Source organism: Anomaloglossus baeobatrachus, chromosome 6, assembly GCF_048569485.1.
Source record: "Anomaloglossus baeobatrachus isolate aAnoBae1 chromosome 6, aAnoBae1.hap1, whole genome shotgun sequence".
Classification (NCBI taxonomy): Eukaryota; Metazoa; Chordata; class Amphibia; order Anura; family Aromobatidae; genus Anomaloglossus; species Anomaloglossus baeobatrachus.
Window position 1 is genome coordinate 390,138,076 of NC_134358.1, and position 12,993 is coordinate 390,151,068.

General features: G+C 44.9%; 1 protein-coding gene across 4 annotated transcripts in view; it reads left to right on the forward strand.

The window, feature by feature from the left end:
* Positions 1-12,993, forward strand: part of BBS9 (Bardet-Biedl syndrome 9) — a 704,556-nt gene that overhangs the window by 350,947 nt on the left and 340,616 nt on the right. For 3 of the 4 annotated variants that reach the window (XM_075315101.1, XM_075315104.1, XM_075315103.1), the window contains one exon: positions 2,083-2,136. The exons of the other annotated variant lie outside the window; for it this stretch is intronic. In XM_075315101.1, coding sequence (XP_075171216.1) covers positions 2,083-2,136 — 54 coding nt within the window. The remainder of the gene's footprint in view (positions 1-2,082; positions 2,137-12,993) is intronic. 4 annotated transcript variants of the gene reach the window in all.

Sequence of the window (12,993 nt, forward strand, 5' to 3'; positions counted from 1 at the left end):
TGAGTTCAAATCCCACAAAGGACAACTGCAAGGAGTTTGTATGTTCTCCCCGTGTTTGGGTGGGGATACTCTGGTGACTCTTGTTTCTTCCCACACTCCAAAGACATACTGATTGGAAACTTAGATTGTGAGCCCCAAATGGAGTCAGTGATGATAATGTCTGTAAAGTGCTGTAGGAATTAATGGCGCTCAATAAGCAAGCATAATATTTAAACTTTGTTTTACTAGTATATATTCACATACGTATGTCCTTTGTTGTAATAGTATGCATTCACTTAGTTTATTTAAAGGGAACCGGTCATGTTTTTTTTTTTATATTAAACTGCCTCCAATGTGTTTTAATGATGCAATTTGCATCACTAACATGGTTTAAAAAAAATCCATCTATGTATGTATGTTTATCTTAAAAAAAAAATAAAAAATTATATGCTTAGGTGAATGCAGTAAATACTTTACGCTTTAGTCATAGGGGTGGAGCATTTGCAGGGATAGGTCACTGTCACTCAATTCAGGCATGATTATTTTTTTTAACTTTGCCATGCCCCCAGCATTTTAATTGATTACACCACAGATCCTTCATTATCACTTCTCTGCTGAGCTCCGCCCATTACAGTCATAAGATCATGACATCAGCACAGGTTCTGCTCAACCACTTCTCTTCTGTTGAGCTCTGGTGCGGAGAAACCTGTGCTGATATCATGATCATGTGACCATAATGGGCAGAGCTCAGCAGAGAAGTGATATTGAAGGCCCCTTGGTAATCAGCAGAAGAAAAGTGGTTGTGCAAGACCTGAGCCGATGTCACGATCATGTGACCATAATGGGCACAGCTCAGGAGAGAAGTCATACTAAAGGACCTGTAGTGTAATCAATTGCAATTCCGTGGGCATGACTGAGTTCTAAAAAGAATCATGCATGAACTTCAGTGACAGTGATTGATCCCAGCAAAAGCTCCACCCCTATGACTGAAACCTAAGGTACCGTATTTTTCGGTTTATAAGATGCACTGGATTATAAGACGCACTCCAAATTCAGAGCAAAAAAAAGGTAAAAAAAATGCGGTCCGTTTTATAATCTGGTGGTGTCTTACCGGAGGGGGCAGCAGCAGCAGCGGTAGTGGAGCGGAATCACAGGAGGCAGGGGTGGTTGGTGTTCCAGAAACTGTAGGCTGGGGTGGGGCTGTGACGGAGGCTGCGGTGGAGGCTGGGGCTTGGGCAGCTGTGCTGGGCCTCGGGCTGTGTCGGCAGCTGTGGGTAGTGAGGGCTTCAAAGAAATGGCGCCCGGAGTCAGTGCAGATTGAGCTCTCGGCTCAATGGCAAGCCAAGATCTCATCTGCACAAGCTCCACCTTTGGGCACCATTTTCCTGAAGTCTGCTGCAGGGAGATGAAGTCTGCGGCTGGAGGCGGTGTGTGCACAGATGAGATCTCCATCTGTGCACGTGCCGACTATGGGTGACATTATTTGAAGTCCTCGCCGCACGCCCCCCAGCACCAGTCCAGACTCCGGAGACCCTGCACAGTCGCCCCAATACCAGCCGCCACAGACCCTGCAACAGCCGCCGCAGACTCCGCACCAACCGCCGCAGACTCCGCACAGCCACTGCAGCTCCTGCACAGCCGCCGCACCATTCCCCCGACCTCTTGCAACCCCTCTCCACCACTCGGTAACCTACATTCAGACTACTAGACACACCCCTCACTTTCCTCCCAAATTTTTGGGAGGAAAAGTGCGTCTTATAATCCGAAAAATACGGTATTTACTGCATTCACCTAAGCATATAAAGTCTTTTTTTCAGATAAATACATGGAATTATTTTTTTTAAACCATGTCAGTGATGCACATTGCACCATTTAAAACACATTGGGGGCAGTTTAATCTAAAAAACTACATGACAGGTCTCCTTTAAGTGATTTACAATATTTTAGATCACAGTACTGTTTTATATATTTTTGTTTTCCTTCTGCAATATAGTTTGGTTGCTGTATTTAGTTTTTATATGGAAGTCTTTTGTTTGTTTTTATTTGCTTATGGTAGAGTTAAGTAACAAGTTATTTTTATAAAAATGTGTTTGTCTTGAACAGCAAGCCGTAGACAGTGCGGTGGAGTCTGAATCTGTCCCTTCAGTCACCGTTAAGGTATATATGTCACACTTAACTCTGTACCTTACACTGTTTTATTATCTAGCTTTTTTTTTTTTTTTAATTTGCACAAACCCTTTATAAATTGGTTTAATTATTTAACCCCTTTCCGTATTAGCAGTTTCTTTGTTTTATTCATCAAAATTTTCCCAGAGCCAACTTTTTATACATTTTTCTTTTGATGTAGCCATATGAGGGCTTAAATTTTGCAGGACAAGATGTAGTTCTGTACAGAGATGAGCGGACCTGCTGACGTTTGGTTTCTGCGGGTTCAGCCGGACTTTGGATAAAGTTCTGTTCCACACTGGAACTTGATCCGAACGTCATTGGAAGCCACTGATTGGGAAATTCGGGTCTCTGCCCACATGTAGACAGCCATAAATAGATCACTTCTGGAGAAAGGTGGAAAGGGTTTTTTAATTTTTTTTTTTTTATTTGTGCACACTACATTTGACAACGCAGATTTTACCCCCAGTGCGAGCCACTAAAATACTGCAAGCGGCTCGCACTGGGCCGAGCACCGAGCATAGCGATGCTGGAGCCAGTGGAGTTCATACTTAAAACACCTGCACTCTGGACGTGAACACTGATTTTTTTGGAAAGGCTGTGTTTGCTACGAACAGTGAACTTTACTGTTCGGGTCCGCTCATCTCTAGTTCTGAATTCCACCATTTCATTTACAATCTAATCTAATTTTCTAGAAAAAAGATTTGTTGTGGGAGGGAATTGAACAAAACAAACTTGTACCATTGTGATTAAGTTGACTTTTTATGGAATTCCCGGTGTGATAAAAATGACATATTGAGTGTTTTCAGCTTGTCTGATTATAAAAGTTTCATCATTTTTTCACATTGTAATATTTTAAAACTTAAAAAAAAAAAAAAACAAAATGAAAATTGATTTGTGTAACTTTTTTCTGAGACCCACAGGCTTTTTATTGTTTGACAAAGCTGTACAGTGACTTCATTTTTGTTAAGTGAAATAGTTTTTTGTTGGTACCATTTTGGGAGACATATGACTTTGTCAGAGCTTTTTATCCAATATTTTTTATGGTGTTAACTGTATGGGTTCAAAAAAGTAATTTTTAATGGAAAGAGGGAGGAAGCATCTGGGATCCTGGGAAACTCCAAAATGCAATCCAGCACAAGATTGAGATGAAGAGAATGAGCTGCTTTGTTGATGTGAACAGCTCACAAAATATTTTTTTTTAAGAAAACATATAAAAAAGGCAACCCTACTTACCAACACAAAACCAACATACCACAGGATGCAGCAAACCCTCATGATAAAGGTGGGGGCAGCACAGTGTACTTATGACTCACTTCGCTGTTCGTTGAGGTAGAGATTTAAGTGTCATTTAAGTGTCAGTTGGTTTATTCAATATTCATAGCCGCTCCATAGGATGACCATAAACATCTTTTTTAGGTACACGGTAATGAAGAGGAACACAAAATAACAAGTCTATAGGGTACTGCGGGGTCTGCCGCTCTGGATAGTGCTCGGCTCTTTAACAAGAGTAATACACTAGAGGTCTGCACACCTGCACACACAAACTCTAAAGGGGGCTTTACACGCTACGATATCGTTAATGTTTTATTGTCGGGGTCACGTTGTTAGTGACGCACATCCGGTGTCTTTAACGATATCGCAGCGTGTGACATTTACCAGCGACCTAAAAAATGGTGAAAATTGTTCACCATGGAGAGGTCGTCCCAAAACCAAAAATCGGTAATGGTTGATTATCGATGTGGTTCATCGCTCCTGCGGCAGCATACATCGCTGTGTGTGACACCGCAGGAGCGAGGAACGTCTCCTTACCTGCTGCCGGCCACAATGTGAAAGGAGGAAGGTGGGCCGGATGTTACGTCTCGCTCATCTCCGCCCCTCTGCTTTGATTGGCCGGCCGCTTAGTGACGTCGCGGTGACGTCGCTGTGATGCCGAACGTCCCTCCCCCTTGAGGGAACCGACCAGGTAAGTGCGTGTGACACTGCCGTAGTGATAATGTTCGCTACGGCAGCGATCACACGATATTGCATCCACGACGGGGGCGGGTGCTTACACGCTCGATATCGCTAGCAATTGCTAGTGATGTCGTAGCGTGTAAAGCCCGCTTAAGGCCCTGTGCGCACTTGCCGGTTTTTGCCGCAGATTTTCTGTGGTTTTGCTGCATGTTTCCCTGCATGTTATGTTCATAACATCTCTGCAGTGATCCACGAGCAAAACCTATGAGGGAAAACAATGCTGTGCGCACTATGCGGATTTTGACAGCTGCATGTTTTGCTGCGGGATTCCCGCAGCAAAAACAATTGCATGTCACTTCTTTTCCGCACGCCGCTGCGGGATTTCACTCCATTGACTGCCATGTAATTGTGAAATCCCGCAGGGAATAACGCAGGCAGCAAATTCTGTGCGGTTCATTGCGTTTTCCTGCGTTATTCCCTCCGGTATTTCGCGGTTTACCTGCGGTAATGTTCATCGCTGCCTGCGGTTTGCAGGGAAGGGATGTCATTATGACAGGAAGAGGAAGCGGAGCAGAGAGTAAACACACACATCACACTCACACACAGACATATAGAATACACATAGAAAGCAAACGGACATATAGAAAAAAAACCACGTGGGCTCCACTGTATTTTTACCGTCCAGCTGAGGTAAACACAAAGCGGCGGCCCGGTATTCTCAGGCTGCTGAGGGCGAGGGGCAGGGTTAATGCCCCCCCCTTCCCGCAGCCGAGAATATCAGCCCACAGCTGCTCCGGGACTGTCGCATCCATTATGCGGCAGTCCCGGAGTGTCCCCGGTTCTTCCTGTTGCCGTGATGCGGTGGCAATCAGGGTAATATAAGGAGATAATGTCCACTAAGTCCAGGCTTAATCATGGCAGCATCTATGAGACAGCTTACATGATCAACCCGTAAGTAAAATGAAAAAACACACACCGAAAAATCCTTTCTTTTAATAAAACACAAAAAAGCCCCTGGTTCACCCCTTTATTAACCCCTCCCGAAACACACAGCTCCAGCGTAATCCACGTCCTCCGATGCTTGCATCCAGCCGCGACTGACACACAGCGCTGAATGCAGCCTCGCAGCGAGACAGCAGAGGGGTAATTACCGGTCATTTCCCACAGCCGGTAATGTGAACACACATTACCGCTCGGGAGAAATTCAGCTTGTGCTGAGCGTGTGCTCACAGGGACTCTATCTATCCCTCTATCTATCCCTCTATCTATTCTTCTATCTGTCTTCTATTCTTCTATCTGTCTATTTATCTGTCTCCTATCTATCTCAGAAGAAAATTACTTTTTTTTTTTTTCTTTTCAATGTGCTTTATTGCATTGAATGCATTAAAGCACATGTACCAACCCGCATGTGGTAAAACCGCGGCAATGCTGCGAACAATACCGCAACAGCAACGATAATTGGGATAATTGGACAACGATCAACGATTAGGTAAGTAATTTTGATCGTTAACGGTCGTTCGTGCACTTCACAGGCAACGACGTCGCTAACGAGGCCGGATGTGCGTCACGAATTCCGTGACCTCCAACGTCATTTCGTTAGCGATGTCGTTGCGTGTAAAGCGGCCTCTAGACTACAGGTTTCTATTTTACTTGCATATCTAAGGTGGGGATATGTGAGCCGTCAATCCCACCCACCTTTCTGACTGCTCATAACTTTGGCTCTTGGTAGCCCTATTAACCCTCTCAGCACTAAACATACTGTAGCTAGCTTTCCAGCTTACATCACAGAGGATAACCACCTGTTTGATACATATCTCCCCTTGAAGACATGTCCGATGGCCTTCTTGGAACAGGTACAAAATACTGATAAAATAACCTGCCATTAATGGAGGTGTTGGTTGCCCAGCAGTATAATTTGTTGATGTAAAGCAGCAGAATCACAGGCAAAAGTGGTCTGTTACCGCTCCAATCTGAGGCTGAGTAGAACAGGGAGGTAGTAAGAAACTACCTGTTTGTTAATTCTAAGGCCCAACGTAAAAGATAAAATAGTTCTGGATAGCCCCTTCCTTAAATTGAGTTATGCATTAGGCATCTATCACCAATGTGTTGTTAGGCCATAAGATAGTTTAAAAAAAAAACATTAATATTTAAGACACTTTTGTTTAGAAATGATTACTTTTTAAGCTGGATTTAATAAATAAGTAGAGAAACACAAAAAGTGTAGTGTCACTTTCCTAATATTATGCAAACACTTTATATATGGATAATCTAAAGCACCAACATTTTTTTTAATTGCACCACTGGAGTGGTGCTTTCAACCTAAGTCCCCTCACCCCTGTCTCATACTCACGTTCTGGCAACTACATCTTCAGTCACCGTCGCTCCTGTCGGCCTCCGGCAATTTGTGACCTGCAGGCAGCTCCGGTGTTTCTTGTAGCTCACTGGAAGTCACAACTTGATACAACTCTATGACTGCCTCGTTCTGGCTCTCAGAGAGTTGTATTGAGTGTTAGGTTGACCCAACGGTCACAACTTTTGCCAGTGATGACCTAATGCAGAGGGAGTCCCGGTAAACCCCCCTGCTTCCTCAACTTTAGCGAGATACAGGCACGCGCTGATATCTACACAGAAGCAAGAAATGTGCGCTCCAAAAAGAACTGTATTGACTTGTTTTGATACAGAGGGTTATACAAAAACCAATTAGGGCGTAACTATGTAACATGCATGTACATTAGTCTACATTCATTATAGGCGTGGATTACATGTTTCCAGCAAGGGAAATTAACATGATGACTTTTATTCCCAAAACAATCTGTTACCCATAACAAGGTGTTTTTCTCTCTCTTCTAAGTCAAAACATTCCAAGTCCTTGAAACTGTCTCATAGTCTTTTACGTAAATAAGTCTGGTTGCGCTCTTTGCAAAGGAGAATGAAAGTCCATGATTTTTCTAACCAGTGTAAAAGTTAACTCTTTCCTCACAATCCCCCATTTTGGCGTGAGTGATAGACGGGGGCCCATCGAGAAGCGATGTAGAGCAGGCTAGCCACCAGATACTATCCGAGCCGCGGGTTGCTCGGGGAGTGTCGTCCACATCCGTCCTCCAGAAAACTGCCTGCATGCCTCCCGACAAGAGTCGCATCATGATATGCCAAGGTGATTTCTAGAGGAAAGAGTAGAAAAGAAAAAAGCATATTAGTGATTTCATAGGGGTGCTGAATAATCATTGTATTTGCATTTCCTCAAGCAGCGGGAAAACAAAGCCATTAGCAACTTAAATACTACATAGGCAACTAATAAACAGAGTAGCACTTGGAATACTGATTGCAGTATCCCCATGAACCATCCTCCTATTCCCTTAAACCAGTTTGCAGGGTTGAACTTTGAAAAGGTATTGCTCCACCAAGCATCTGAACTTCTGAGTACCTCCTCATCATGTTTTTTCCTCAGCTTTTGTATCTCAGTTAAACTGGCTTGGGCTTTTAAGGTTCCTTTTGGATCTATGTAGTGACAACAGCTGGGGCCTACCACTTGGCACATCCCCCTTGGGCTGCACTGAGGTAATCCAGTACCAAAGTATGTTGGTTGGTTACAATGATTAATTGTCTCTGTATGGCAATGGTACTATTTACTGCTTGGAGAACCTCAAAAATTTGATCATCAAAATAGTCGGTGCTGTCCACCAACTTATCATACATCTGCATTATCATGGGATAGAGAAAAAGAGAACTGAAAAATTTGTTGACATGGCTCATTTGAACCACATGGGGTCGGCCACTAGGCCTGTCTTTGTTGTCTGCCGCTCTCTTTACCAGTAGGTGGAGAGGCATTTTCCCTGCCGGTATGTCAGTAATATTGATAATGAAGGTGGCAGGGGTCAAACGGGCCAAGGTGCTGGTGCCATTTACTCCTACTGGTAGCCATTTGTAGGCATTGTAACCACAAACCCAGTAGGTTTGCGGTGGGAGATCCCAGATGGCCGAATGTTGTAGTATGAGTCTATGTACTATATCTATAAAGGCCAATATGTTTCTGAGCATACACCATCCGGAAAGTTGGCCTAGGGGACTACAATACCCTGCGGACTGTTCACCACAGGTTTCTTGGCCAGGCACATATGGGTCTGAATCATTGCACCATAAATTTCCGGGTTGGGAGTAACAAGTATCATTTGTGCCTTCTGGAAACAATGAATTGTATACCCACCCATGGTCATGCAGATGTCTCTCTAACAGCAAGGGTTTAAATGCATCTGTACGTCAGAGGTTCGCCAAAACTTATTTTGATTCCTTCTGTTGGAATCTTGCCCATAGTAGGTGTTTTTGTGTAATTACGGGGTACCCAGCTGCTTCCTTCAAAGGCTAAATATTGCTGGGTTCCGGGAAGGCTGGTAGTAAGGTTGCCTTGCCACCAGGGGAAATCTACCCATCCTACTATTGGTATGGGCACACTAGTGTTCCACAGTTTTTGATACTTGGTGTCATTGACTGATAGTTTATTCTAACAGCCTCCCCATTGGAACACTTCATTTATTGGGACTGGTATGGCTAAGTAAGGCATAGAAGAGGCTGTCACAGGTGCGTGTGTACATATCCAGCAGTCTGTGATCTCAAGGTTTTCAACCAACACTTCATGGTGGGTCTCAAATGAATTCTGCTGTGGTGTAGAAGGCCCCAAAAAGGAAGTACACATAGAAATACTTATCAGCAGTATTAGGCCTTCTTACAGTGGCTGGCATGGACCCATGTCGATCTCCCCTCAAGTTTGACAGAGGTTGGAGTGGTCAGCTGGACAGTCAAAGGCCCTTCAAATCGTGGTTCAAGGGTCTTTCTCACGTGCTTCTTTAGGTAGACAAGGTCACCAGGCTTTAGGGAGTGGGTTCCTGGAACGGCATCAGGGTCAGGTAGAGAAGAATAGACCCTTTGGTGGGTCTCAGTTAGCCTAACGTCTTATGTTGTTTCCCTGCAGAAGAGGCTATCACATTGCAGGTGTAACTCCTGCTGGAAGTAGCATCCTAATCTGGGTGCACTACCAAAAAGTATTTCAAAGGGTGAGAGCCTGTGCTTTCCCTGCGGGGTGGTCCTTATGGAGTAAAGAGCTATGGGGAGACATTTTGTCCATTGTCTACCAGTCTCCTCCACTGCCTTGGCTAGTTTAAGCTTTAGAGTTCCATTTAACCTTTCCACTTTCCCTGATGACTGTGGGTGGTAAGGCCTGTGTAAGGCTGACTGAATACCTAACAGGGCACAAGTGTTCTGGAAAACTTGTCCAGTGAAATGGGTACCTCGGTCCGACTCTATGACTTCAGGGAGTCCAAACCGGGGCACCAGCTCACAGGCCAGTTTTTTTGCTGTGTTTCTGGCCGTGGCTGAGCTAACAGGGTATGCCTCTGGCCATCCTGAGAAGAGGTCTACACAGACAAGTACAAACTGGTAGATGCCATGTTTTGGCAGCTGAATATAGTCTATTTGTACTCTTTGAAATGGGGCAGACGTCTTTGGCATGTGTTTTTGCGGGGTTTTAGTTAGCTGCCTGGATTATGCTGTTGACAGATGTGACAAGCTTTTATTCTCTGGGAGGCATATTATCTGAAGCCGGGGGCTACCCAATGAGGTTGCATCTGGTTCATGATTGAGTTTGTGCTACCGTGCATAGGGTAGTGGAGTATTTGGAAAATGCAGGGAACCAACTGCGTGGCAGGACGGAAAGTCTGTTTAGGCGCCAAATTCCCTCCACCTTTTCTGCCCCCTTGGCCCACCATCCGGCCTTTTCTGCCTCAGAGGCATTTTCCTGTGTCTCAGAGAGGTTCTGCCTTTCTTCCTCCGTCGTTGACACCATTTCCGTCTCCTTCAAAGGGAGTAAGGCTGCTTGTTTTGCTGTTTGGTCGGCCAAGCGATTTCCCCTTGCCTCGAGTGTTTGAGCCTTGGTGTGGGCAGCAACCTTTATGATTGCCAGCTGCTTTGGTATCAAGACTACTTCCATTAGTTTCTTCACTGAGGCTGCATGCCTGATGGGATTTCCTGCCGCTGTGAGGAATCCTCTAGTCTGCCAGATAGTGCCAAAATCGTGCACAATGCCGTGTGCATAGGCTGAGTCCGTGTAGATGTTCGCTGTTCGTTCTTCCAGAAACTCAATTGCCCAGATGAGGGCGAGAAGTTACGCTTCTTGGGCAGATATGCGCGGAGGTAGCGGTTGTTTGGCTAAGACTGCATATAGAGTTACTACTGCAAATCCGGTATAGAACTTGCCTGTGTCATCGGCATATCTGCTTCCATCCACAAAAAGTTCAAAGTCTGGATTTGTAAGCGGTGTTGCCTGAATATTGTGCAGGGGCTTTGCCTCATGTTCAATGAGTTCCTGACAATCATGATCAAATGGTGCACTCTCTTCCTCTGTCCCCCCTTCTAAACTTGTGAAGATCAGCGAGATTTAGACTTGTAACTTGAGCAAATGAGATGTTTGGGGGTAGCAACAGCATGCACTGAAGTCTGACTTGTCTTGCCATGGAGAGATGTTTCAACTGTACTTGATTGAGAATAGCATAGATGTCATGGCTGGTAAGGATGGTGGTCGGGAAATCAAGTGAGATTTCAGATGCTTTCTGCAGTATGTTTGAAACTGCTGTAACCGCACGGACACAGGTTGGTGCTGCTTTGGTGACGTTGTCAAGTTGAGAGGAGTAGTACCCGATTGTGTGATGTTTGTCCGTCTTCTGGGTGAGTACTCCTACGGCAAATCCTTAAAGCTCTGCTACAAACAGATAGAAGGTGAGATCATAGTTTGGTAGTGCCAGAGCAGTTGCATCAATCACTAGTTCCTTGAGCTGTTGAAAGCTTTGTTGAGCTTCTTCTGTAAGGCAGAAAGGAACATTCTTCGTGTAATCATACAACGGTTGCATGAGTAGTGACGCATTGGGAATCCATTGTCTGCAGAATGATATTAGTCCTAAAACTCCTCTGAGTTGATTGAGATTCCTGGGAATGCTTGCTTTTCTAATCACTTCTTGTCTGTCCGGGCTGAGGTGTTTTTGTCCCGCAGAAAGACAGTGACCCAAGAAAGTGACCATCGTTTTGCAGAATTGTAATTTGACTCTGCTTGCTTTGCATCCAGATTCTGCTAGAAAGATAAGAAGGCTTATTGAAGCCGTTTTACATTCTTCTTCACTAGGGCAGCACAGTAGTAAATCATCCACGTACTGGAGGAGGACACAGCATTCAGGAGGCTGCCAGCCTTGAAGGACACTACTCATAGCCTGAGTATATAGCGTAGGGGAAAGCTGCATTCCTTGAGGCAGCCTGGTCCACGTATATTTGATTTTGCTTGTGCGTGAATGCAAAGAGGTCTTGACATGCTGGGTCCAGTGGTACTGAGAAAAAAGCATTAGCAAGGTCTATGACCGTGTAATGGGTAGATGTAGCCGGTACCTGTGTAAGCAGTGTATGTGGATTAAAAACAACAGGAGTGAGGGGCTGCAGTATTGAGTTCACTGCCCTCAAATCGTGTACCATGCGGTACGTGACTGGGTCACCTTTCTTCACTTGTTTCTTCTTGACAGGAAACAACGGAATATTGTACGGAGATTTAGTAGTTCTGAGAGCTCCCGACTTCAACAGTTCTTTTATTTGGTGATCCAGGGCAGCTTCCTGTTGATCATTGAGAGGATATTGTCTCAGCTGTGGTGGTATAATTCCAGGTTTGACTGAAACTTTTACGGGGGGCACGGGTAGTGTGCCAAGGTCAGTTTTTGATGTGGACCAGAGTTTTGCAGGAACTTGTAGAAGTACTGGATCCGTGTTTGCTTCCTGTGTGACATCAGATTCTGGTTGATCTTCGATCATTTGAATATCTTCCGGAATTTGCAGGATAGCAGATCCATCTTCATTGTATACAATCTGAGATTGTAATCTTGATAGTACATCTGCTCCCACTAGGGCATCTCAACCCAGGGGGGACACTAAGAATTTGGACACGAACATGTGTGGTCCCAGTTTCACCTTCAGTGGATGTGTTATTGGGATTATCTGGGCTTGTCTATCAAAACCGGATACTATAGTAGCTTTGGATGAAATGGAGCCTTCAGGCACCAGGTTCTTGGAGTACGGAGCGTGAGGCTCCTGAGTCCACCAGAGCCCTTATTTCCTTGCTGCCAATTTGGAGGGGGACGTGTATAATTGGACCTCTGGCATCCCTATCCCGTGCTGCCGCAAGTCAGGCAGTCATTTCTTCCTGACTCCCGGGCTGGTTTTGAGTGTCCCTCTTCTTTTTTCTACAGTCTCTGATCACATTTCCTTTGATTCCACAATAGTAGCATGTCGGTGCCTTCTTTCTTGCGCCTTCTGGCTGAGCGTCCACTGCTGCTATGACAACTTTCCTTTTGATCCTTTTATCCTTTGCGTCGGTTTTCTAAGCCACTTGCTTTGTTGACTAGAAGATCTATGTCTTCCATGTTTCTCCATTCGGGGCAGCATGCTTTCAATCTATCTGCTAGAGGTGCATATATTCCATCCATGAAAGATCTTACCATCAGGCGGCGTATTGCGCCTTCTTGCAAGTCAAACCCTTCATCTGCGAATGACTGCATTAATCTGTAGTAAAATGAGCTGACATTCTCCACAGGACCTTGATGCACTGGTCCCATTGTGCCCTTAGTTCTTTGCTCCTGGGCGCAGAAGAGATTGAGTCTTGTCATGAAGTCTTGGCCGGATGCCACAGTACGGGTATCGTCCGGAACATGCCCTGTCAGATGGGCAGGGAGTTTGGCATACATCTCAGGGGACATTTTAACTCTACATAAGCCCTTCATGTCCAACCAAGTGCTTCTGTAGGAGACCTGTATTTGGTTCAGGTAACGTGAAAAACTGACTGGGTTTCTAGTCAGGTCTGGAGTATTTTGC